The 27,789-nt window shown below is 46.0% G+C and overlaps 1 protein-coding gene and 2 long non-coding RNA genes across 6 annotated transcripts in view; 1 reads left to right on the top strand and 2 right to left on the bottom strand.

Moving 5' to 3' along the window:
- The window catches only part of krtcap3 (keratinocyte associated protein 3), a 36,284-nt gene extending 28,771 nt beyond the window's left edge, over positions 1-7,513 (bottom strand). For 2 of the 4 annotated variants that reach the window (XM_069930771.1, XM_069930772.1), the window contains exon 1: positions 7,195-7,513. In XM_069930771.1, coding sequence (XP_069786872.1) covers positions 7,195-7,264 — 70 coding nt within the window. In that variant the 5' untranslated portion in view covers positions 7,265-7,513. Of the gene's footprint in view, positions 1-7,117 lie in introns of all 4 variants that reach the window. The other 2 variants (XM_069930770.1, XM_069930773.1) reach the window with 2 other exon arrangements.
- Positions 7,273-27,789, top strand: part of LOC138760333 (uncharacterized) — a 130,308-nt gene continuing 109,791 nt past the window's right edge. Inside the window, exon 1 of the long non-coding RNA XR_011355543.1 lies at positions 7,273-7,483. This is a non-coding gene — a long non-coding RNA (uncharacterized lncRNA). The remainder of the gene's footprint in view (positions 7,484-27,789) is intronic.
- On the bottom strand, positions 10,608-18,624 carry LOC138760329 (uncharacterized). Its single transcript, XR_011355542.1, has 2 exons — positions 17,950-18,624; positions 10,608-12,911 (listed from the first exon to the last, which is right to left on the bottom strand). It is a non-coding gene; the product is annotated as an uncharacterized lncRNA (long non-coding RNA).

Genomic DNA, 27,789 nt, shown 5'->3' with positions numbered 1-27,789 from the left:
GACGAGTCGAAAGGGAAAATGCCACTCTCTGGAAAACGGTCCTCTTGACTTTAAAAGCAAAAGACCTGCCTGTTACTAGATGGCAAGAAGTGTTGCCAGAGGCCCTACACTCTATACGTTCTTTGTTGTGTACTGCCACTAACATGACCCCACATGACCATATCTTTTCTTTCACAAGGAAAGCCACGACGGGCTCAGTGCTGCCTAAATGGATGATGACACCGGGACCTGTTCTCCTCCGGAAGCACTGCAGACCCCACAAAGCGGACCCGCTGGTGGCTCAAGTGGAGTTGAGGCACGCGAACCCTCAGTACGCTTTCGTCACAGAGAATACTCGGTGGCCACCAGGGATCTCGCACCGGCCGGATATGTGAACAACGCGGAAGAAACACAGATGTCTATGGATCAACAAGGAGCACAGCAGGAGTCACTAGAACAGTCGTCCATCGAGTCACCCCAGAGGACTATACCACCCACCCTGGAAATCAGGACCCTGGGTTCACCCGCCCCACAAAATATCACCACCCTAGACTCGGTGGCAGGACCTAATCCCATACAAGAGGATCCCCAGCCCACACGGCCATATGGCCATCTAGTACATCGCACTCCCACACCTACACCAAGGAAGGCCGAAAGGCAGACCACACTCCCCAACCCTATACCACTACTGAGGAGGTCCAGAAGGCAACGGAAGCCATGAAAAATTTTGGACTTATGAACTTACAAACAAGGGAAGGAGGACAGTGGTGGTGGGGGGGGGGGGTGGGTGAAATAACAATTTTTTAAGGGGGCGTGAATGTGGTGATATGTAATTACACCACTAGGTCACCAGGGGCCATCCCGGTGACCTTGTCTATAAAGCAGTCCAGAGCTACAGTCTAGCCTTCCGGGTTTGTCTTGCAGAGAGACAAGACCTCTTAGTGTACATATTAGTTTATTAAAGCTGTCTTATACTCGCACTGCTGTTGTGGTTATTGTCAGTACACAATAGAACATAATTCTGATTCTAAGATACTTAGCAGGGGTGGCCAACCTTTTAATGTAGACATAGAGCATGGTAACAGGCCATTTCAGCCCACGAGTCTGTGCCACTCAATTAACCTACACCCCTGGTAGATACTCGTGGGCCAAAATGTCTACATTAAAAGGTTGGCCACCCTTGACTTAGAGTATTATAACTTGCAACAGTTGAAGCTCCAAGGAGACTGAACTGCTCCGTGTGTTCTGTGGAACGTATATGATCACAGGTTCTCACACTAAATGCAGACAACTTTTTTCCCTATTGCTGCTTGACCCACTGAGTTTCTCCAGCAGATTGTTCTTTGATCCAACTCTAATACTGTCAAAGTGCCAAACAGGTCCAAAGTAACACACCAGAAACCATTATAATAATCCTTCAACATAAAATGTAAAACTATGAGCAGAGGTAGAATTGGAAAGGTAATCAAAACACTTTTTATTGGAGGAGAAAAACCATCTCATTCTGATTCATAGCTGACTGTGACTGTTGTCCATCTTTAAGATGTGCCAACAATTTCTGAGAACAAAGAAGGTTAAAGTATAGCCCCTTTTACACTTGTATCCCAGTAAATCAGTCGTTCAGTGTCCCGGGATAGGAATGGAGGTTTGACCTTTCATACAAGATCACTTCTAACTGGGACACTGAACGCTTTCACACTTGCATGGATACCCCTTGGGGGTATCCATGGTTTGGAGGCATAGCTTCAAGATAAGGGTCATCAATGTTGGATGAAGGGGAGAATTTATTTTCTTGGAGGGCTGTTAATTTTTGGAATTCTCTACCCCAGAGAACTGTGATCACTGAATGGGCTGTGGTGTAACATTGAACTCTACACCATTACCTGTGGTATTCTGAGACAGGTAGGTTAGCATGACAAAACACAGTTTATCCACTTTATCTCAATGCATGTGGTAATAAACTCAATTCAATAATAATCAATGTATTTGAATCCATATAAATTTACACCCTGTTGGCACACACCCATGCAATTGTAGATTGTTTTTAAATCCACAAGATTTGACCCACCTTTGTCTGACTGCTCTCATCTCAGCACCTGGCTCCCTGTGAACTGACTTTCAGATGTCTTCCAAGGATACTACACAAAGCAACTCATTGCTGCAAGTCAATAGGTGCTTTTAAGCTGCAGCACCTGGGAAGCCCTCCTGAGACCCAGGTGCGATTAGTGGGGCAAAGGTGCTTCCAGCACCTTTTAAGCTGCGGGGGGTGTACCCATTAAATCACCAACCCGGCGATTCAAGGGGGATTCCACCCCTGCGATGGCGCGGTAAGTGGCACAGAGCGCACCAAGTGGAACTATCGGTTAAGTCTCCCCCCACGGCAACGACCCCGCTCCTCTCCTCCCCGCAGCAATGACCACTCCCCTTCCCCCACTGCGGAAGCCGACCCCTCTCATCTCTCTCCTGCAGCAGCCGACCCCCCAATCACAGCAGACACTTCAGCCAGGGTTTCCGTGATGCCAGCAAGTAACTGAGTCGGCTACTTTTGTTTTCAAGCTGCCAGTGGACAAGACCTAGGTAAGTTTAACTGGGTTCCTTGACTACCTCCGGTTGACTTTGGTGCCTGCTGACCGGGTCAGATCCTTTCAAGCTGCCTTGTGAGTGGGGTTTGCCTGGTTAACCCCATTTTACAAGGCAGCTTGAAAGCGCCAAGTGTAATTCAATTATTATGGAGCTGAGTTTTTGGAAGGCAATTATTCATTTCAGGGGAAGTTTGTCACAGCAGGTGTCATGGATGTCCTCACCCATTTTCCCTGGTCTTAAATCCACAGCAGATAAGTGTCTGTGAAGAAGATCTTAAACTATATAAAGTTTAAATTTATTTCCACACACACATACAGCATGGTAACAGTCCCTTCCAGCCCATGCCACTCAAATACACCAATGAAACTGCAAGCCCCGGTACGTTTTGAACCATGGGAGGAAACCAGGATACCTGGAGAAAACCCACACAGACACGGGAAGAATGTACAAACTCCTTACAATCAGCGCCGGATTCAAGCCCACTGTAATAGCATTACGCGTAACCCTGCCACCCTGAGTGGGTAACCATGCAGAACTAAAAGCACCCATGGTTGAAACCTATCACAGATAAGATCATAACTGCACAGAATGCAGCTAGTCAGCCCATCAAGTTCTAGATAAGCCTGAATGTTATTTTCCCCTCTGCCCTATCCCTTTACAAAGGCCCTATTCATTTATTTTTCTTCTGCTTCAGATATTGCCTTAAATCTCATCTGTCGGAACACCTGACAGTTTCTTAGATATTTACATAACATTTTTAGCCAAGAGACTGTCCAAGAATTCTTCATTGACTTGGAAATATGCTTTGGGAGGTTTACAATTACCTTATTTTCAAAATTATTACGAAGCTGCACAATTAAAATTTATTAATCGTATGCTGGATATTTTGCATCCTCCTAGTTGGGCTAGGGTTGAATTTGCCAATATTTCATAGCCTTATTCACATCATTTTATATTTAAGTGGAATCCTGTTTATTACAGACATATGAATGTACCGATTTTAAAACATTTGTTAGAGATTTGGTATAAAAGAAACCTTATTATAGGTACAAAAGGCAAAATATCAATTCAAACTCCTTTATATCAAAATAAATTGTCCAAGAGTTCTTCATTGGAATGTTTCCAAATATCATTTGGCACTGAACCAAGGAAAGAGACAATTGGGACTTGCATGTTGGAGGGTTCAAGTCCTGTCCCGTGGGAGAGAAGAAATAATGGAAACTGAAAGCACACACCAAGGCCAATCAGCAAGAGGCCAGAGATGAGAAGCATGGTGATCTCTAGGCGTGTAACCCAACACCCAACCCCAACCAACCAATTTTCCCCTGCAGCCGCTGCAACCGTGTCTGCCTGTCCCGCATCGGACTTGTCAGCCACAAACGAGCCTGCAGCTGACGTGGACCTTTACCCCCTCCATAAATCTTCGTCCGCGAAGCCAAGCCAAAGAAAGAGATTTAGAGGAGGAACTAGAGAGATAGGAGTGGGGAAAAACTCTTGGTTGGATTTTAAGGAATTCCACAGCAATAGAACTCTAGACACCTCAACAGCTTGAGAGAGATTAAAAAAAACAGTGGAACTGGATTACAGTGGGAGCAGTTCCTCTGTTCCCTGGAGTAAGTAGAGATGGAAATAGTGGAACCTGATCAGGGTGTGGGGGGTGAGGTGACCTGCAGTTCCTGTGTTCCCTGGAGCAGGTAAAGGAGAGGTGGAAACAGTGAAACCAGATCATGGTTGGGAGTGGCCTGTGTTTCCAAAAGCAGATAAAGGAGAGATGGAAACAGTGGAAATAGATCAGGGTGGGAGGGTAACCTGCAGTTCCTGTGTTCCTCTTTCTCAGCCTGTCACCTACGTTCCCATGGTGTAGCTCCCATTACACTCAGCAAGCTACTTTTAAGAATGCTGAGGGGTTCTGCCTCTACAAGCAGCAAGATCAGGCCTTGACTTCACTTTAACCTTTGTACTAGTTAATTTAAATCCTTGGGGCCTGGTATTGAATTCTCTGCTGCAGAAAAGAGGCACCATAACCATAAACATTTCAATTAAATTTCCCCAGAGCTTCTTTCGTCCTCCACAAAAATGATCTTGGCCAAGCCTCTCACATCGTGGGGATACTTGAGATACTGCTGGAATCTGGACCAACACACAACCTGCTGGAGGAACATTTGCATCTGTGGGAGAAAAGGAATGGTCATCATTTCGGGCCAGAACCCTTTGTCATGTCTTGATGAAGGGTTCCGGCCTAAAATACCCTCCAGAGCCCATCACTTCAGTGACTAATTAGATTGGAAATGAAGATTTTGCTTCCTGAACACTTTTAGGTATATTTTATGGATTTTGGGCTGCCGATTACAAAAATCACCTTAAAATTTTCCTACCACCTAGTTTTCTTTAGATACAACCTATTTTTGTGATTTCCTGTCATGTTTTGTTTACTAGTATATTGCCCATAAAGCAAGCTGAGCTGAGAGACATGGAACAGCCTCCCATTCCTGATCCAACAATTTGATGTACGAAACACTGGGTGACCAATAAAATGAAAGTAATTGACCAAACAGGAGATTAACCACGTTGATTCCAGAGATGAAGGGGTTGGCCCATGAGCAGAGATTGAGTCACCTGGGACTGTACTGGCTGGAATTTAGAAGAATGAGAGGGGATCTTATGGAAATGTATAAAATGATGAAAGGCATATATAAGATAGAAGTCGGTAAGCTGTTTCCATTGGTGGGGGAGACCAGAATTAAGGGACAAAGCTTCAAGATTTGGGGTCGTAGATTTAGGATCACAAGGTAACGGAACAGAAGTAGGCAGTTGGCCCATCGAGTCTGCTCCACAACTCCACTCAGCTAAACTGTTCTCACATCTAGTTCCAGATTCCGGCCTTTTCCCCATATCCCTTGATATCCTGACCAAATAGATACCTAGCAATCTCCTCTTTAAACTCCCCCAATGATCCTGCCTCCACAGTTGTACGTGGCAAAGAATTCCACAAATCCACGACCCTCTAGCTAATGAAATTTCTTCTCATCTCTGTTTTAAATGGGTACCTTCTAATTTTGTGCCCTCTGTTCCTGGACTCACCCACCAAGGGAAATCTCTTATTCACATCTACTCTGTCCAATCCTTCTAGCATTCAAAATGTTTCTGAGATCCCCTCTCATTCTTCTACACTCTAATGAATACAGTCCAAGAACAGCTAAATGTTCCTGATATATTAACCCTTGCATTGCAGGAATCATCCTGGTAAATCTTTTCTGTACTCTTTCCTACATCATTTCATCCCTTCTAAGATAAGGGGCCCAGCCCAAAACTGAAGACAGTTCTCCAAACGAGGTCTCTCCAGTGCCCCATAGAGCCTCATTAACACTTCTTTACTCTTATACATTATACCTCTTGAAATGAAGGCCAACATAACATTCGCTTTCTTTTCTGCCGATCCAAACTGGTGGTTAACCTTTAGGTAATCCTGCACGTGGACCCCTTCATCCCATTGCACTTCTGAATTTTGAATTTTCTCCCCATCCAAATATTAATCTGTCTATTTCCTCTTCCAAAACATACATTTCTCAACATTGTATCTCATCTACAATTTCTTTGCCCACTCTCCTAAGCCATCCAAGTCTCTCTGCAACCTTTTGGATTCTTCAACACTTCGTACTCCACCAGCTATCTTAGTATCATCTACAAACTTCACCACAAAACCATTCAAATTCATAATCTTCATCAATAACATACATTGTGAAAAGAAACAGCCCCAACACCAACCCTCATGGAGCACCACCTGCAACCAACTAGAACCGGATCCCTTTATTTCCACCCTTTCCTTTCTGCCTATCAGCCAATCTAATATCTTTCCTGTAATTCCACGGGATCTCATCTTGTTAAGCAGCCTCTTATGCAGCACCTTATCAAAGACCTTTTGGATATCCAAATGCACAACATCCCTTGTCCATCCTACTTGAGATTACCTCCAAACAAAATTCAGAGATCGAGTCGTCTGGGACTGCACGTGCTGGAATTTAGAAGAATGAGCGCGGATCAATGTTGAAAGGCATATAGATAAGCTAGAGGTTGGCAAGTTGGAAGACCAGAACCAGGGGACAAAGCTCCAAGATTCAGGGCGGTAGATTCGGGGCAGAGACGAGGAGGAACTGCTTTTCCTGGGGGTGGGGGGGTGGGGTGAATCTGCAGGGTTCGCTGCCCATCGAAGCAGTGGAGGCGACCTCAGCAGGTATATTTAAGACTTGGAGTCAGGAATTCAGGGAGATGGGCAAAAGGCAGGGAGGTGGATCAGCCATGGTCACAGTGAATGGGGAAGCAGGCTGGATGGGCCGCATGGCCTGCTCTGCTCCTAGTTTCTTTAATGTTGTGACTTGTAAACCGAGCAAAGGCCATTCAGTCTGGCCCTGAAAAACTCATCCAGTTGGACTCACTCTCTCACTGGATTCACAAAAGTCATGAGGGGAAGGGGGTTCTTTCGATTCTTGGCACAAAAAGAAGTGAAGAACTAAAGAGCTCGGGTGTCAGGTTTTGGGAGGTTCAGCCCCTTACTCACCGAAGCCGCACATCGTCCCTCCCCGAGGCCACGGCCGCTGCGGGCCCCCCCACCGCCGCCGCACCTTGGCCAGGTACCTGCGCCGACGTCACCGTCCCCGCCTCGGCGCCGGAAGTCCGCGCCTGAAGCCACTTCCGCAATGAGCATCCTGGCAACGTGCGGTCCTGGCAACGCGCCGTCCTGGCCACGCGCGGGCGCCGAGGCGAACTTTCGGCAGCGAGTTTTGGCAAGGAATAAGATGTGAAAATGAAGCCCCAGAGGGAAAGATTCCGGAAACTGTGAGCGGGGAAGGGAGCATCGAGGAAGGCAGATGGAAGACCATTGGGAAAACACGTCCGGTTCCCGTGGCCGACGGGTTGTTTGCAGGTATCCCGTGAGCAGATGCTTTCAGGTTCATTTGTGGATTCATTCAATCACTCCCAAACAGCCCCCCCACACACTCCCAAACAGCCCCCCACACACTCCCAAACAGCCCCCCCACACACTCCCAAACAGCCCCCCCACACACTCCCAAACAGCCCCCCCACACACTCCCAAACAGCCCCCCCACACACTCCCAAACAGCCCCCCCACACACTCCCAAACAGCCCCCCCACACACTCCCAAACAGCCCCCCCACACACTCCCAAACAGCCCCCCCACACACTCCCAAACAGCCCCCCCACACACTCCCAAACAGCCCCCCCACACACTCCCAAACAGCCCCCCCACACACTCCCAAACAGCCCCCCCACACACAACCAATCACTCCCACAGCCCCCCCACACACTCCCAAACAGCCCCCCCACACACTCCCAAACAGCCCCCCCACACACTCCCAAACAGCCCCCCCACACACTCCCAAACAGCCCCCCCACACACTCCCAAACAGCCCCCCCACACACTCCCAAACAGCCCCCCCACACACTCCCAAACAGCCCCCCACACACAGCCCCCCCACACACTCCCAAACAGCCCCCCCACACACTCCCAAACAGCCCCCCCACACACTCCCAAACAGCCCCCCCACACACTCCCAAACAGCCCCCCCACACACTCCCAAACAGCCCCCCCACACACTCCCAAACAGCCCCCCCACACACTCCCAAACAGCCCCCCCACACACTCCCAAACAGCCCCCCCACACACTCCCAAACAGCCCCCCCACACACAACCAATCACTCCCACAGCCCCCCCACACACTCCCAAACAGCCCCCCACACACTCCCAAACAGCCCCCCCACACACTCCCAAACAGCCCCCCCACACACTCCCAAACAGCCCCCCCACACACTCCCAAACAGCCCCCCCACACACTCCCAAACAGCCCCCCCACACACTCCCAAACAGCCCCCCACACACAGCCCCCCCACACACTCCCAAACAGCCCCCCCACACACTCCCAAACAGCCCCCCCACACACTCCCAAACAGCCCCCCCACACACTCCCAAACAGCCCCCCCACACACTCCCAAACAGCCCCCCCACACACTCCCAAACAGCCCCCCCACACACTCCCAAACAGCCCCCCCACACACTCCCAAACAGCCCCCCCACACACTCCCAAACAGCCCCCCAACACACTCCCAAACAGCCCCCCCACACACTCCCAAACAGCCCCCCCACACACTCCCAAACAGCCCCCCCACACACTCCCAAACAGCCCCCCCACACACAACCAATCACTCCCACAGCCCCCCCCACACACTCCCAAACAGCCCCCCCACACACTCCCAAACAGCCCCCCCACACACTCCCAAACAGCCCCCCACACACTCCCAAACAGCCCCCCCAGACACTCCCAAACAGCCCCCCCACACACTCCCAAACAGCCCCCCCACACACTCCCAAACAGCCCCCCCACACACTCCCAAACAGCCCCCCCACACACTCCCAAACAGCCCCCCCACACACTCCCAAACAGCCCCCCCACACACTCCCAAACAGCCCCCCCACACACTCCCAAACAGCCCCCCCACACACTCCCAAACAGCCCCCCCACACACTCCCAAACAGCCCCCCCACACACAACCAATCACTCCCACAGCCCCCCCCACACACTCCCAAACAGCCCCCCCACACACTCCCAAACAGCCCCCCCACACACTCCCAAACAGCCCCCCCACACACTCCCAAACAGCCCCCCCACACACACGACCAAACAGCCCCCCCCACACACTCCCAAACAGCCCCCCCACACACACCAAACAGCCCCCCCCACACACTCCCAAACAGCCCCCCCACACACTCCCAAACAGCCCCCCCACACACTCCCAAATAGCCCCCCCACACACAACCAATCACTCCCACAGCCCCCCCCACACACTCCCAAACAGCCCCCCCACACACTCCCAAACAGCCCCCCCACACACTCCCAAACAGCCCCCCCACACACTCCCAAACAGCCCCCCCACACACTCCCAAACAGCCCCCCCACACACTCCCAAACAGCCCCCCCACACACTCCCAAACAGCCCCCCCACACACTCCCAAACAGCCCCCCCACACACTCCCAAACAGCCCCCCCACACACTCCCAAACAGCCCCCCCACACACTCCCAAACAGCCCCCCCACACACAACCAATCACTCCCACAGCCCCCCCCACACACTCCCAAACAGCCCCCCCACACACTCCCAAACAGCCCCCCCACACACTCCCAAACAGCCCCCCCACACACTCCCAAACAGCCCCCCCACACACAACCAATCACTCCCACAGCCCCCCCCACACACTCCCAAACAGCCCCCCCACACACTCCCAAACAGCCTCTCACACACTCCCAAACAGCCCCCCCACACACTCCCAAACATGCCCCCCACACACTCCCAAACATGCCCCCCACACACTCCCAAACAGCCCCCCAACACACAACCAATCACTCCCACAGCCCCCCCCACACACTCCCAAACAGCCCCCCCACACACTCCCAAACAGCCCCCCCACACACTCCCAAACAGCCCCCCCACACACTCCCAAACAGCCCCCCCACACACTCCCAAACAGCCCCCCCACACACTCCCAAACAGCCCCCCCACACACTCCCAAACAGCCCCCCCACACACTCCCAAACAGCCCCCCCACACACTCCCAAACAGCCCCCCCACACACTCCCAAACAGCCCCCCCACACACTCCCAAACAGCCCCCCCACACACTCCCAAACAGCCCCCCCACACACTCCCAAACAGCCCCCCCACACACTCCCAAACAGCCCCCCCACACACTCCCAAACAGCCCCCCCACACACTCCCAAACAGCCCCCCCACACACTCCCAAACAGCCCCCCCACACACTCCCAAACAGCCTCCCACACACTCCCAAACAGCCCCCCCACACACTCCCAAACATGCCCCCCACACACTCCCAAACATGCCCCCCACACACTCCCAAACAGCCCCCCAACACACAACCAATCACTCCCACAGCCCCCCCCACACACTCCCAAACAGCCCCCCCACACACTCCCAAACAGCCCCCCCATGTCAGAAATAAAACTTCTCACACATGAGTCTCTTTAAAACTGATGACACGACAAGCTTTATTTACAAGTCTGCAGAGTTGGACTCAACTGGTTTCTCACCAGTTAAGCCCCGATACATACAGTGCATTGATTTTTATACCTTTATTATTTGCCCTTCCCCTTCTTATTAATACTGTTTTAATTGGTTAGTATTACAAAAACATTCTAAGTATAACTGCATTATTAATTATCACGTTCGTTACGTACGCCGTGAACTCTACATTCACTGAATTCTGTTTCTCACACTTCTTATCAATCCTTTGTCTCCTGCATGTCTCTCACTATGACCATGAAAAGATAGGTTTAAAAAAACATATTCAGCAGCTCCTTCTGTCCTTGACTGCTAGTAAACTCTCTGTCCGTTCTGGCTTCCCTGTTTATGATTAATCATCACATTTTAACTTAAGTCTTTTTAACCTAAATTCTCTATATCACAATCCACCCCTTTCTCTCTTTAAAATGTGTTGAATATATGTATAGATATTAATGGGGATTCTAAGCTAGGGAAGAGAAATGTTTTATGATACATTAATCTCACGCTGAAATAAAAGTCTTACAGGGTCTCCCATCCCCCCTGGTTGCATAGCTTGTTCGACCATGGTAATCACTAGGCTGCGTAGACAAGGAATAATACAGGGCAAAATAAGTAGGAGGAATAAAATACCTCCGATGACCCACAAGAAGGTACGCCACCAGGTTCCTCCAAACCATTTGTCCATCCAATTAAATTGTGGGAAAGGATGCCAGGTTTGAACCGGTACATGGGACAATGTACGAATATTATCAGCGATTTTACGAACGGCTTTTCCATTATCATCAATCTGTAAGCAGCAGTTAGTCAAATTAAGTTTACCACATACACCTCCTTCCGTGGCTAGGAGATAGTCTAGGGCTAGACGGTTCTGATATATAGCAGAGCGCATTTGACCTTGCTGGGATGCAAGTAATTGCAGGGCTATAGCTGTTTGATTTGTAACAATTTCAAGCACTGCTTGTAAGCGAATTATACGATTTAACATATATATAGGAGTACGATAACCCCAAGATCCATCTTGAGCCCATGTAGCGGCTCCATACCCATACCCCCTTTCCCAAACTCTTTTAAGAACAGGATTTGATTGGTATGGTCCTGTGATGGTGGAAGTGGTACAATTCCAAAACTGAATACTGCTATTAGACAGGGGTAGGCAATTAGTTTTAAAAACAGTAGATAAGAACCAAGTCTGAGGTTTAGGAAACCAAGTGAAAACACCAGGTGAAATGCAAATCCATACAGCCTTGCAGGGACTTTCTCCTACTGGGTATTTGCCGGCTCGTGAGAGACAATAAAAACCAGAGGGGACGTTAGAGAGAGACCAGGTTTCTCTTGATCTCGTTCGGTTAGTTGTCCAAATGCGGGAAATCATGGTCAATGAATTGAGAGGTTCTCCCCACCAAGGCCATTGCTCTGACATCCGTGGACCCCCGCAGACCCAACAATTGGTTACATTAAAAGTTCCTGCAATTTTAGTTGCCAGATCTACAAAAAGGTTTTCTCCCCCAATTGCATTACCGAAACTTACATGGTTATTTGGATGGACTCGAACTAAGTCCGGCTGTCTTAAAGGGACAGGCAATTTCGAGTGTGGAGTGTAACTTCTCATTGGAACAGTACGTTGGTGTATGCAAAACCAGAGTCCATCAGGGCATGGTGGGCTTGAGTCACCTTTCCAACCGTTAAGAGGGAAAGGAGTGGTATTAGGAATCTGTATATAATGACCCATATTATTTCCTTCTTTTTCCACACAAGGGGTATATGGATGTTGGGTGGTATTTTCTGCCCAGCATTTCTCAGGAACTGAGGTATGGGAAATGAAATTACCTTCCTTTCTTCCCCAAATGTGGTCCTGAAACAGGACCACTGTATCTCTGCATTTCTTACATTTCACACCTGATAAAGACATAGGCAAACTAAGAAAAATCAAAGAACATAACAATAACATTGTGAATTAAGTCTTTTTGCGAAATCGTAAGGTAAGAGGTTTTTCTCCAGGAATACAAGTCCAATCCGAGTTCGTATCAGGGTCCTGTGGCACCTCTACAGGTCCCTTAAATCTGGATGCGTGTGTCCACCCCTTCTCTCTTGTTCGTGCTGCAGCTTCTGTAGTTAAGAGAACTTGGTATGGACCTTCCCACTGGGGCTGGAGTTTTTCAGTCTTCCAGGTTTTGATAAGAATCCAGTCTCCTGGTTCCACTTTGTTTAAAGAAAAGTCGAGAGGCGGTGTTTGTGCCAATAGTCCTCTCTTTCGTAAATCTGTAAGAGAGCGTGACAGTGCCTGTAAATAGTTCCTAACAAATATATCCCCTTCCCCCAAGGTGGGACACCCCTCAACTGTACTCCAGAAGGGAAGCCCAAACATCATTTCATAAGGGGACAGCCCTACATCTTTTCGTACGAATTCTTAATAAGGCTAGGGGCAGACACTTTATCCAAGGCATTTTAGTTTCCACCATTAACTTTGTCAATTGGATTTTTAGTGTTCCATTCATACGTTCGACCTTCCCTGAGCCTTGTGGATGCCAAGGGGTATGTAATTTCCAAGAGACCTGTAATGCATCACAAATCAATTGCTGGATTTTTGAAGAAAAATGTGGACCCCTGTCTGAGTCTATAGAATCCATTATACCATATCTGGGGATTATCTGCTCTAGGAGGAGGCGAGCTACTGTAGAGGCTGTAGTATTTATTGTTGGGAAGGCTTCTACCCATCGGGTAAAGTGATCTATTATCACCAACAGATATTTCCATCTTTGAACTTGAGGTAACTCTGTGAAGTCGATCTGGATACGTTGAAAAGGGCGTATGGCTAATGGTTGACCTCCCATGGTCCCTGTCCTCATTATCTTCTTATTAATTTTTGTGCATAGGTAACAATTTTGTACCTCTTGTTGGGCCAAGGTGTAGATTCCCTTACACACATAATCTCGAAGCACTGTGTCACATAAGGCTTGGGTGCCCCAGTGGCTCTGTTGATGCAGGTGTTTTAAAATATTGCGAGTTATTTCTTTATTTAGAACAGTTCTTCCATCTGGTGTTTTCCATGTTCCATCAGGTAACTGGCTTGCGCCCAGCTGATCCATGTTCTTTTCTTCCTTAGCAGTGAAAATGGGAGCTATCTTTATGCCTTGCCTTATTGGGATTAAAGTCAGCAAACGGACTTCTTGTTGCATGGCTGCTCTTTTGGCTTCTTCATCAGCCAGTCTGTTTCCAATTGCTGTTGGGTTATCTCCCCTTTGATGGCTTGGTATGTAGACCACTGCTATTTCTTGGGGTAATGTTAAGGCTTCTAGAGTCAGAGTAATCATCTGTTCGTGTGCCAATTCCTTTCCTCTTGATGTAATTAGACCACGCTCCTTCCAGATCTTACCAAAGGTATGCACTACCCCGTATGCGTATTTGGAATCTGTGTAAATTGTTCCAATTTTCTTTGCCAGTATTCTGAGGGCTCTCTGCAAGGCATATAGTTCACAGGATTGTGCAGACCAGCTTCCGGGTAGTCTCGTGGATTCTACTACTTTCCAAGTATTTCCTTCTATTATAGCATACCCATTTCTTCTCATTCCGTCAACACATCTGGCGGAGCCGTCAATGTAGAATTCATATCCTTCTCCCAGCGGAGTATCGCAAAGGTCTTCTCGGGTCTTGGTCTGAAGATCTGTCAACTCGACACAGTCATGCTCCACCTCTTTCTCTGTTTCACTGCCGTATAAAAATGGAGCTGGATTGCAGCTATTAATTTTTGCAAACTGTAAATCTTCTCCAACCATTAAAATGGTTTCATACTTTAATATGCGAGAATCAGTCAGCCATCGATGGGCAGTTTGTGTTAATAAAACACTCACAGAATGGGAGGTGTACACAGTCATCTTTCCTCCAAAAGTAAGTTTACGTGCTTCCTCTACCAACAGAGCAGCAGCCGCTACTCCCTGGATACACGTCGGCCATCCGCGAGACACTGGGTCCATCATTTTGGAAAGGAAAGCTACTGGGTGTCGCTGACCGCCTTTTTCCTGTGTTAAAACTCCCACAGCTGTTCCTTGGTTATGAGTGACAAATAGCTGGAAGGGCTGTTTTAAAGAGGGCAGAGTGAGCACTGGGGCTCGTGTTAGGCGATGTTTCAAGTCCTCGAACCATCCTTCCTCCTCCTGGGTCCATTTCAATGGATAGTCATTTTCATTTGTCAGTTTATCATACATAAACTTCACCAAAGCTGAGTAGTCCTCTATCCATAACCTACAGTATCCTAAGAGTCCCAGGAATTGTCTTATTTCCTTCTTATTACGGGGTAAAGGCATTCTAGTGATTCCCGCAATTCGTTCAGGGGTAATCCGTTTCTGTCCTTTACTTATCTGGTGTCCCAGATATATCACAGTTTTCTCAACAAACTGTAACTTGTTTCTGGACACTCGTAGACCCTTTTTCCCCAGATAATTCAAGAGTCTAATGGTCTCTCTCCTCATTTCTTGTTCTTTGGGTCCTGATAATAGTAAATCATCCACATACTGCATTAGTTAGGAATCATCAGATTGTGGATAGTCCATCAGGATTTGTTCTAGCATTTGTCCAAACAGGTTTGGAGATTCAGTGAACCCTTGGGGCAATACAGTCCACCGAAACTGTCTCCGTCTACTTGTCCATGGATTTTCCCATTCAAACGCAAACATATCTCTACTTTCCTCTTCCAACGGACAAGTCCAGAAAGCATCCTTCAAGTCGATAACACTAAACCACTCATGGTCTGGGGGAATCCGACTCATAATAGTATAGGGATTAGGCACCACTGGGTGGCGGGTCTGAACAATAGCATTCAAACTTCTTAGATCCTGAACTAGGCGATAGGATCCATCTGACTTTTTTACTGGGAGTATAGGGGTGTTATAAGGTGACATGCATTCTTCTAATAGTCCGTCTCGTATTAAAGTCTCAATTACCGGCTGTAGCCCTTTTCTCCCTTCCAAAGAAATAGGATACTGACGTTTCCTTACCGGCTGATGACCTGGTATTAATGTGACATGTAAAGGTGGGATGTCCAGACCTCCTCGATTTCCCTCCTTATACCAGACTCTCTCGTCAATCTGCCGTTCATCCTCTTCCTTTAAAGCGCAGAGGTGGACTCGCACTTCTCCGTCCACAGGGAGAGCACCCAAACCTGTAAGTCCCTTCCTAGGAGGTTAAATCCAGCCGAAGGTAATAATAAGAGGTCTTGTACCCCTTCTCTTTCTTCCAGTTTCACTGTTACTTGGGGAATTATTGATACCATTCTGGGAGCCCCTTCTATCCCAGAAATTGTCAAATTACTTTTTATAGGCTCAGTTCCGATTGGCACAGTTATTACACTACTTCGTTCCGCTCCTGTGTCCACCATAAACACCACCTCTTCTCCCTTGGGACCAATTTTTAGTTTTACCAGGGGTTCCCTCTTATATTTGGTCCCTAACATTTGGAACCCCTGACACCCCTAATCTTCTTCCATAAGTTCGAGGGCACGCAATTCCCTCTTGTATCGGGGGCATTCCCTCTTAAAGTGTCCTTCCTCATTGCAGTAATAGCACTTAACGAACCTCCGGGGTCTTCCCTCTCTTGGATATTTTGGATTGTTTAGAGGAAGGTTTTGTTTTCTTTCCCCTCTGGATTCAGCATTCATCTGTCGGATAGTCTGTACCATAACCTTTGTCGCCTTCTTTTGATCTTCTTCTTCTCTCTGCACATATACTTTTTGTGCCTTTTTTAACAGTTCACTTAGGGGTTTTTCACTCCAGTCCTCCTCCTTTTCTAGTTTCTTTCTAATGTCTTGCCATGATTTGGAAACAAATTCAATTCGAATAAGCTGTTCACCCATTGGTGTACTAGGGTCCACACCAGCATACTGTTGGACATTCTTTCTCACCCTCTCCAAAAAATCAGTAGGGGACTCGTCTTTCCCCTGGTGGTTCCCAAATGCCTTGGTAAAATTGTGACCCTTTGGCACAGCCTCCCGTATCCCTTTAATTGTCCACTCTCTATATTGTCTCATACTTGCCAATCCCTCGGGTGTTCGTTTGTCCCACCTGGGTTCATTTAAGGGATATTTTTGTTCATGGGGTCTAGGGTCCCCAGGTTGTTCATATTCCCACATGAGGAGGGCAGCCCGTCGAATCATCTGCCTCTCCTGGGGTGAAAATAATGTTCCCATTATTGCCTGCATCTCTTCCCACGTATATGTGTTTGGTCCCAAGAATTGGTCAAGCTGTTCAGCCAGTCCTATAGGATCTTCCAATAACTTTTTCATTTCTTTCTTAAATCCCCGCACCTCTGTACTAGTTAGGGGAACATTCACATATCCCGTTCCCCATCCCGGTCCTCCCATAGGAACTTCTCTCAGGGGATTTAGGTTTATTGAAAACTTTGATGGTCCTGGACCAGTCTGGGATCTTGTCCAGGGTCGGTTTACCGGTGGAAGTTTAGGGTCCGACTCCCTTAATTCATCCTTTTTATCCCGGCCCCCTTGGGGGCAATCAGATTCATCATCTTTCCCCTCCGGTAATAAGCTTTCCTCGGGCGCAGTAGGCACCGGGGGAATATAAGGAGGGGGAAGGTTGTCCAAAGGTTCCCATTTCTTTTCTCCTGCCACTCTCAATTTAAAACATTCTGTTAAGGATCCTGGCCAGGGAACCCAACAAAATGCATATGCTGACTCTTCTTGATTCACCTTTGGTCTCAAATTTACATATATGTTTAATGCTTGTCTAACCCAATCCTCATCAGATCCAAATTTCGGCCACCAGACCGAGAAACCTTTAATAGGTTGTTTTGACCAAAGGAGACAATATTGGACCATCTTTTTCTTGTTTTTGTCCCGATATCTTTTACTATCCCAATTTTCAAACATTCTCCCCAAAGGGCTGTCAAGGGGTACTCCCAGGAATTGTCCTGAATTTTCAGACGAGCCCTTAGATTTTGATCCTCCCATTTTCCCACCTAGATCTGTTTATCGTTGCTGAGGACCCTCTCGCTCTGGACCCTACTCCCTTCCTCTCAGACGCCTCGTCGGAGGTGCTGTACCTCCTTCGGTTACCGCCGAGGTTTTCCTGGGGTTGACCCCTCTCTTCTCGGCACTTCGTCGGAGGTGCTGTCCCTCCTTCGGTTACCGCCGAGGTTTCCCTGGGGTCTATCCTAGAGTCCCGCGACAGGGTCCTCACACAATGACAAAAGATCTATACTTAATCTATTCCGTTAGGTTTTTATCCAAACAGGTGTATCCCGTTACACCTGTTACCCAATCCCCACACCACAATCGTAAATCGTCACTTACCGGTGTCTTCCCGGGAATTGAACCGTCACCCTTCTCCTCTCCGTCTTGTCGTGTCACCCTGTCCGGATACCACTCGCTCAAGCCGCCCGAAGCGACGAGCAAGGGACTAGGAGCCGCTGAACTCAGCGGGGTGCACCGCCTCCGATGTCCCTCTTCTCGCCTCCCCTCACGGCCGGAGTGTAGATCCCGGACGAGCCCCCATTTGTCAGAAATAAAACTTCTCACACATGAGTCTCTTTAAAACTGATGACACGACAAGCTTTATTTACAAGTCTGCAGAGTTGGACTCAACTGGTTTCTCGCCAGTTAAGCCCCGATACATACAGTGCATTGATTTTTATACCTTTATTATTTGCCCTTCCCCTTCTTATTAATACTGTTTTAATTGGTTAGTATTACAAAAACATTCTAAGTATAACTGCATTATTAATTATCACGTTCGTTACGTACGCTGTGAACTCTACATTCACTGAATTCTGTTTCTCACACTTCTTATCAATCCTTTGTCTCCTGCATGTCTCTCACTATGACCATGAAAAGATAGGTTTAAAAAAACATATTCAGCAGCTCCTTCTGTCCTTGACTGCTAGTAAACTCTCTGTCCGTTCTGGCTTCCCTGTTTATGATTAATCATCACATTTTAACTTAAGTCTTTTTAACCTAAATTCTCTATATCACACCCCACACACTCCCAAACAGCCCCCCCCTCACACTCCCAAACAGCCCCCCCCCTCACACTCCCAAACAGCCCCCCCACACACTCCCAAACAGCCCCCCCACACACTCCCAAACAGCCCCCCCTCACACTCCCAAACAGCCCCCCCCACACACCCAAACAGCCCCCCCACACACTCCCAAAATGCCCCCCCAATCACTCCCAATCAGCCCCCCACACACTCCCAAACAGCCCCCCACACACTCCCAAACAGCTCCCCCACACACTCCCAAACAGCTCCCCCACACACTTCCAAACAGCTCCCCCACACACTCCCAAACAGCCCCCCCACACACGACCAATCACTCCCACAGCCACCCCCACACACTCCCAAACAGTCCCCCACACACGACCAAACAACCCCCTCCCACACATGACCAAACAGCCCCCCCACACACGACCAAACAGCCCCCCCACACACTCCCAAACAGCCCCCCCACACACTCCCAAACAGCCCCCCCACACACTCCCAAACAGCCCCCCCACACACTCCCAAACAGCCCCCCCACACACTCCCAAACAGCCCCCCCACACACTCCCAAACAGCCCCCCCACACATGACCAATCACTCCCACAGCCCCCCCACACAATCCCAAACAGCCCCCCCACACACGACCAATCACTCCCAAACAGCCCCCCCACACACTCCCAAACAGCCCCCCCACACACTCCCAAACAGCCCTCCCACACACTCCCAAACAGCCCCCCCACACATGACCAATCACTCCCAAACAGCCCCCCCACACACTCCCAAACAGCCCCCCCACACACTCCCAAACAGCCCCCCCACACACTCCCAAACAGCCCCCCCACACACTCCCAAACAGCCCCCCCACACACTCCCAAACAGCCCCCCCACACACTCCCAAACAGCCCCCCACACACTCCCAAACAGCCCCCCACACACTCCCAAACAGCCCCCCACACACTCCCAAACAGCCCCCCCACACACGACCAATCACTCCCAAACAGCCCCCCCACACACTCCCAAACAGCCCCCCCACACACGACCAATCACTCCCAAACAGCCCCCCACACACGACCAATCACTCCCAAACAGCCCCCCCACACACGACCAATCACTCCCAAACAGCCCCCCCACACACGACCAATCACTCCCAAACAGCCCCCCCACACACTCCCAAACAGCCCCTCACACATGACCAATCACTCCCAAACAGCCCCCCCACACACGACCAATCACTCCCAAACAGCCCCCCACACACTCCCAAACAGCCCCCCACACACTCCCAAACAGCTCCCCCACACACTCCCAAACAGCTCCCCCACACACTTCCAAACAGCTCCCCCACACACTCCCAAACAGCCCCCCCACACACGACCAATCACTCCCACAGCCCCCCCCACACACTCCCAAACAGCCCCCCCACACACGACCAAACAACCCCCTCCCACACATGACCAAACAGCCCCCCCACACACGACCAAACAACCCCCCACACACACGACCAAACAGCCCACCCCACATGACCAAACAGCCCCCCCACACACGACCAATCACTCCCAAACAGCCCCCCACATACGACCAATCACTCCCAAACAGCCCCCCCACACACGACCAATCACTCCCAAACAGCCCCCCCACACACGACCAAACAGCCCCCCACACACGACCAATCACTCCCAAACAGCCCCCCCACACATGACCAAACAGCCCCCCCACACACGTCCAAACAGCCCCCCCACACACGACCAATCACTCCCAAACAGCCCCCCACACACACGAACAAACAGCCCCCCCCACACACGACCAATCACTCCCAAACAGCCCCCCCACACATGACCAAACAGCCCCCCAACACACGACCAAACAGCCCCCCCACACATGACCAATCACTCCCAAACAGCCCCCCCACACATGACCAAACAGCCACCCCCCCCACACACGATCAATCACTCCCACAGACCCCCCCACACACGATCAATCACTCCCAAACAGCCCCCCCTCCCTCACACGACAAAGAGCCAGAAAAACGATGTGGGTTGGGGAACGACCACTCCTTCACACAGGTAGAAAAGTGGAACCAACTGCCCGGCTGAATTTGGTGAATACAGACGGAGTTTCGAGGTGAAGAAAAATTGGGCAGGGACATGGGTGGGAGGGATGGAGATTGGGCACATGCAGGTGAGTGGGACAAGGTCGAAAATAGTTTGGCACAGAACAGAAGGGCTGAAGGGTCTGTTTCTGTGCTGACACGTTCCTGGTAGTATTGCAGCCAAACCCAAGATCATCTGCAGTGGGAGAAAAATAATGAATGAATGGTCAATATTTTGAGCTGAAACTTCATCAGGAGTTTTTCTCCAGCAGATTGTATTTAGCTTCAGATTCCAGTGTCTGCAGTCTCCATCACTGCAGTCAAACAAGGATGACCGAGGATCACCCACCTCAAACATTGTTTACTTCCCCACAGGTCTTCCCCCCCACCCCCCCCCCCCCCCCCCCCCAGCCTTCTGCCTGTCTCTCTTTTATTCTTTAAGAAGGTCTTGGGTCAGGAGTCACGTGATGGAGTAGTGGCCGGACGGTGAACTCCAGCCCTCTCCAGAAAAGTTGGGAAAAACAAGGGAAAACACAAAGGCACAGAAATAAAAGTTAAAGAAAGGTGAGTATAAAGGTGGAAAGAAGATGGCGACAAAAAAAGAAAAATCAAAATCAACGGTAAGAAGAGAGGAAGAGAAGACAACGGAGGAAGAAGGAGAAGGCCTTACCTGTCCGAAGAGGCCCGATGTGGAGAGAGAAGCCCGCTTCCTCAGGTCGGTAGAAATAGGACTACAAAAATGGCTCGCTGAGCCAAGTAAAAGTGCGCAACCGCGCATGAAAAAAAACACACCGACGGGAGGGGGGACCAGCTGGGGAGTCGATCTCCACAGCCGGCAACGACAGCTGCAGAACACCTGCAGCAAGAAGAGACCACAGAAGACAATGGAAACAAGAAAAAAGAGAAGAAAAGGGCAACAAAGAAAGAACAGATGGCCAACCCAGAGGAAGAAGAAGAGGAAGAGTACAGTGAAATAGAAGAAGAAGGGAAAGGCAAGATAAAGGATATACTTTCTCTTGTTAGAGGATACATGGAGTCATTTAAAAAATGGCAAACACAGGTATTTAATGATTTAAGAAGAAGAATAAACAACACAGAAGAGAAAATGAATAAAATAGATATGACCTGAACAGAAATGGGAAAGAAAATGGACAAGATGGAAGAGCGGGCAGTAGCAGCAGAAATGGAGGTAGAGGACTTAAAAAAGAAATTGGAGGAATCTAATAAAAAAGCTATAGAGACACAAGAACTGTTAGCTCAGAAAATAGATATAATGGAAAATTATAACAGAAGAAATAACATAAAGATAGTGGGCCTTAAGGAAGATGAAGAAGGCAAAAATATGAGGGAGTTTATAAAAGGTTGGATCCCTAAGACCCTAGGATGTCCAGTACTACAGCAAGAAATGGAAATAGAAAGGGCACATAGAGCATTGGCCTCTAAACCACAACCACAACAAAAACCAAGATCTATTTTAGTAAAATTCCTAAGATATACTACAAGAGAAAAGGTACTGGAGAAGACAATGGAAAAAGTAAGAGAGGGCAACAAACCACTGGAGTATAAAGGGCAAAAAATCTTCATTTATCCAGATATAAGTTTTGAACTCCTAAAGAAGAGAAAAGAGTTCAATACAGCAAAGGCGATTTTATGGAAGAAAGGGTATAAATTTATACTAAAGCATCCAGCGGTATTGAAAATATTTATTCCAGGACAACAAAACAGACTATTCTCGGATCCAGAAGAAGCACGAAAATTTGCAGAACAATTACAAAAATAGACTGAGGGATGAAGATGGGTAATGAGAGTAAAAATGATCACGATTGATATGTATGTGGGTAATGAGGTATAAGAGTGAATAGATACAATGTGCATACGTGAATGTATCTGTACTTAGAGGAAAATATAGATAGTATAGACAAGAATTAATAAGGGAAGGTAATGGAATAGAGAGAATAAGGAGGGAATTAAAAGAGTAACCTTTGTTACATATGAAAAGCGAAATCTTTTCTGGGGTGGGCTGGGTGGGGGGGAATAGCGGTCACTGCAAAATCAGTTGACGCTTGCGAGTGAATTCGCAAACCCAAATGGAGAGGGGAGATGTGGTTGTCCGACAAGGGATAAAGGACAACTCAGGAGGGGAAGGGGAGATTGGGGATAAAGAAGATATAAATAGGAGAATAAGGAAAATGTTGGATGTTGTAGAAATGTTGTCTTATAAAGAGTTGAAAATAAGAAAACAGAAATGGAAAAGGAGGAAAGGTAATGATGGAAAAACGGAAAGAAGATAAACAAACTATAAAATGGCTACGCTGAACTATATGACTTTAAATATTAATGGAATACATAACCAAATTAAAAGGAAGAAACTACTAAATTTACTGAAAAAGGAAAAAATTGATATAGCATTTATCCAAGAAACACACTTAACTGAATTGGAGCACAAGAAATTAAAGAGAGATTGGGTAGGACATGTAACAGCAGCATCGTATAATTCAAAAGCAAGAGGAGTGGCTATATTAATTAGTAAAAATGTGCCATTTAAAATAGAAGAGGAAATAATAGATCCAGCTGGGAGATATGTTATGATAAGATGTCAGATATATTCGGAGTTTTGGAATCAACTCAATGTATATTCACCTAACGAAGAAGATCAAAAGTTTATGCAAGATATCTTTTTGAAGGTAGCTAATACGCAAGGGAACATACTAATAGGAGGGGATTTCAACCTGAATTTGGATTCAAATATGGATAAAACGGGGGGAAAAAATTAACAGAAAGAACAAAGTAACCAAATTTATAATTAAATCAATGCAAGAAATGCAACTTTTGGATATATGGAGGAAACAAAACCCAAAAGAAAAGGAATACTCATACTACTCGGCTAGACATAAAACATACTCAAGAATAGACCTATTTTTTGTTATCAGCTAGTATGCAGGATAGAGTAAGAAAAACAGAATATAAAGCTAGAATACTATCGGACCATTCACCCTTAATATTGACAGTAAAGCTAGAGGACATCCCTCCAAGAATGTATAGATGGAGATTAAACCCCATGCTACTTAAAAGACAGGATTTTAGAGAATTTATTGAAAAACAATTAAAAATGTATTTGAAGTAAATACGGAATCAGTGGAAGATAAGTTTATAGTATGGGATGCAATGAAAGCATTCATTCGAGGGCAAATAATAAGTTATGTAACCAAGATGAAGAAGGACTATAATCAGGAAACAGAGCAGTTGGAAAGGGAAATAGTAAATATAGAAAAAAAATTAGCAATGAAGGAAGATACAACAAAAAGAAGAGAATTGGCGGATAAATAAAATAAAATATGAAACATTACAAACATATAAGGTAGAGAAGAATATAATGAAGACAAAACAGAAATATTATGAACTAGGTGAAAAAACGCACAAAATCCTAGCATGGCAGCTTAAGACAGAACAAGCTAAGAAAATGGTATTGGCATCAAGGAAAAAAGACAAACAAATTACATATAATCCAAAAGAAATTAAGGAAAACTTTAGAGAATTCTATGAACAATTATACCGAACTGAAAACGAAGGGAAAGAAGAGAAAATAGATGAATTTTTGACTAAAATTGAACTACCAAAACTACAAATAGAGGAACAAAATAAATTAACAGAACCATTTGGAACAGTAGAAATACAAGAGATAATAAAAAAAATTACCAAATAATAAGACACCAGGGGAGGATGGATTTCCAATAGAATTCTACAAAACATTTAAAGACTTATTAATTCCGCCCCTCCTGGATGTAATCAACCAGATTGATGAAAAACAAAGCTTACCAGATTCATGTAAAACAGCAATAATTACAGTAATACTAAAACAAGGGAAAGATCCACTCTCACCAGCGTCATATAGACCAATATCTTTGCTAAACACAGATTATAAGATAATAGCTAAACTATTAGCAAACAGATTAGCAGAACAGGTACCGAAAATGGTAAATTTAGACCAAACTGGATTTATCAAAAAAAGACGCACAACAGACAATATTTGTAAATTTATTAACTTAATTCATGCAGTAGAAGGAAATAAAGCACCTGCAGTAGCAGTTGCTTTAGACGCAGAGAAGGCCTTCGACAGAGTAGAATGGAATTATTTGTTCAAAGTATTGCAAAAATTCAGTTTACCGGAGAAGTATATTAATTGGATTAAAGCATTATATAAGGGACCGTTAGCGAAAGTGACAGTAAATGTACATGTATCAAAGCAATTTAACTTAAGCAGGTCAACGCGGCAGGGAATCCCACTATCACTTTTATTGTTTGCGCTAGCTATAGAACCACTAGCAGAATTGATAAGAATAGATAATAATATAAAAGGAATAAAAATAAAAGACAAGGAACATAAAATCAGTCTATTTGCGGATGATGTTATAGTGTACTTAACAGAACCAGAACTATCAATAAAAGAATTATATAAGAAATTGAAGGAATATGGAGAAGTGTCGGGTTACAAGATAAACGTAAATAAAAGTGAAGCAATGCCTATGAATAATGCGGATTTCTCAAAATTTAAGAAGGAATCTCCATTCAGATGGCAAATGCAGGCATTATTCATACCTAGGTGTACAAATAAACAAAAATCTCGGCCAATTATATAAACTCAATTATAATCCACTAATGAAAAAATTACAGGACGATTTAGAGCATTGGAAAGATCTACCACTAACACTAATAGGAAGGATAAACTGTATTAAAATGAAAATTTTTCCAAGGATATTGTACTTATTTCAGGCATTGCCAATACAACTGACAGAAAAATTCTTCAAAGAGTTAAAGAAAATAATAAGGAAATTTTTATGGAGAGGTGGGAAACCGAGGATAGCACTAGATAAATTAACAGAATGGTATAAACAAGGAGGCTTACAATTGCCAAACTTTAAAAATTATTATAGAGCCGCACAATTAAGATACCTATCAGACTTTTATCAAACAAGGGAAAAACCAGACTGGACGAGATTAGAATTAGATAAAATAGGGGAAAAGATACCTGAACACATATTATATAAATGGGATGAAAAATTGGTACAACATAGAAGTTCTCCAGTATTACATCATCTCCTCAATATTTGGAAGAAGATTCATGTAGAAAGAAATAAAACAAATTACCAATTACCAAAACTAATATTGACGCAAAATAATCTACTCCCTTTTACAATAGATAACCTTTCCTTTAGAGAATGGGGAAAAAAAGGGATTAAAAGAATAGAAAATTGTTTTTCAGGAAGTAGATTCTTATCCTTTGAACAAATGAGAGATAAGTACAATATAACTGGAGATACAGTGCTGGCATATTACCAACTGAGATCCTACTTGAAGGATAAATTAGGAAGCAATTTGAGTTTGCCAGAGGGAAGTAACCTTGAATATGTGATTACAGATACAATGTTAATCAAAAGATTTATAAAAAATATGTATATTAAACTGCAAGAAAAGGAGAATGAGGAAACAAATGGTAAAACTAAACAAAAATGGGAACAATATTTAAATATAAAGATAAAAAAGGAAACATGGGAGAATTTATGTTCTGGAACGATGAGAAATACAATAAATACGAGGCTACGTATGATACAATATAATTGGTTGCACAGACTTTACACCTCAAAAGTTAAATAAATGGGACCCAACAGTATCTGATAGATGTTTTCGATGTAAAAAAGAAATGGGAACAACAATTCATGCAATCTGGACATGTGAGAGAGTAGAAAAATTTTGGGAAGATCTCAATCAGATATTAAATAAAATAACAGAAAACAATATACCAAAGAATCCAGAGATCTTCCTCCTAAGTAACATAAAAAACAAAGAATTTGGAATTGATTTGGAGGATGCACAAAAAAGATTTGTTAAGATAGCCGTAGCAAAAAAATGTATTATTTCAACCTGGAAATTGGAAGATAATTTGAAAATACAACAATGGTATATAGAAATGAATAAATGTATTCCATTAGAAAAAATAACATCTAGTTTAAGAAATAATATTGAAATATTCGAACAAATATGGGAGCCTTACATTAAATACAATAGCGAAAACCTACCGGGGACAAACATTACCTAAGTTGATGGAAGGAGAAGGAAAGAAAAGAATGGACTCAGTAGAATTTCTGGTGTATTTTTGTTGAATGACAACATTGTCTGACGGGTTTAATGGAACCTAGATTGTATACCTAAAATGGATGAGGGGGGGGGGAGAAAAAGTCACTGTATATGTGTGAAAAAGAAAAAGTGTATATCATGGCTAATGTGATTTATGGTGTGAAAAATAAAAAATTATTAAAAAAAAGTCTTGGGTCCAAAATGTGGGCAGTATATCTTTACCTCCTGTAGATGTTGCAAGACTGGCTGAGTTCCACTCATATTTCAATGTTTTTACTGCAATCACAGTGTCTGCAAATTTTCGTGTTTCACCACCTCTCCCCAGAAGCTGCTCAATTTCCTGTGTTTCTTCCAGCACAAGTCTTATTTTAAGTGTCAACGCCTCTACTTCCTCAGGAGTTTGCAGAGATTTGGTATGACTTCAGAAACCCTGGCAAATTTCTACAGATTTGTGGCTGCCTCACGGTCTGGTAGGGGACACCCCTGAGCGTAAAGCCCTCCAAAGGGTAGTGGGCAGAGCCCGGGACATCACAGGCAAAACTCTCCCCACTATTGAGAACATCTACAGGAAATGCTGCTGTCAGAGAGCAGCAGCAATCATCAAGGTTCCACATCACCCAGCATGCGCTCTGTTCTCTCTGCTGGCTTCAGGAAAGAGGTGTCGGTGCCACAAGACTCGCACCAGGTTCAGGAACAGCTGCTCCCCCTCCACCATCAGACTCCTCAATGACAAACTCAATCAAGGACTCATTTAAGGACTCTTACTTGTGCACTTTATTGATTTTTTTTTCTCACTGTATGCACATTTCCTTATTTGTTTACTATTGTACATTGCACCACTTAAATGTGGTAACAATGTCTCGCCCGCAGAAAAAAGAATCTCAGGGTTGTATATAATGTCATATGTGTACTCTGACAATAAATCTGAAATCAAAT

The sequence above is a fragment of the Narcine bancroftii genome, chromosome 4 (genome assembly GCF_036971445.1).
Source record: "Narcine bancroftii isolate sNarBan1 chromosome 4, sNarBan1.hap1, whole genome shotgun sequence".
Classification (NCBI taxonomy): domain Eukaryota; kingdom Metazoa; phylum Chordata; class Chondrichthyes; order Torpediniformes; family Narcinidae; genus Narcine; species Narcine bancroftii.
This window is presented reverse-complemented; position numbering and strand designations above follow the sequence as displayed.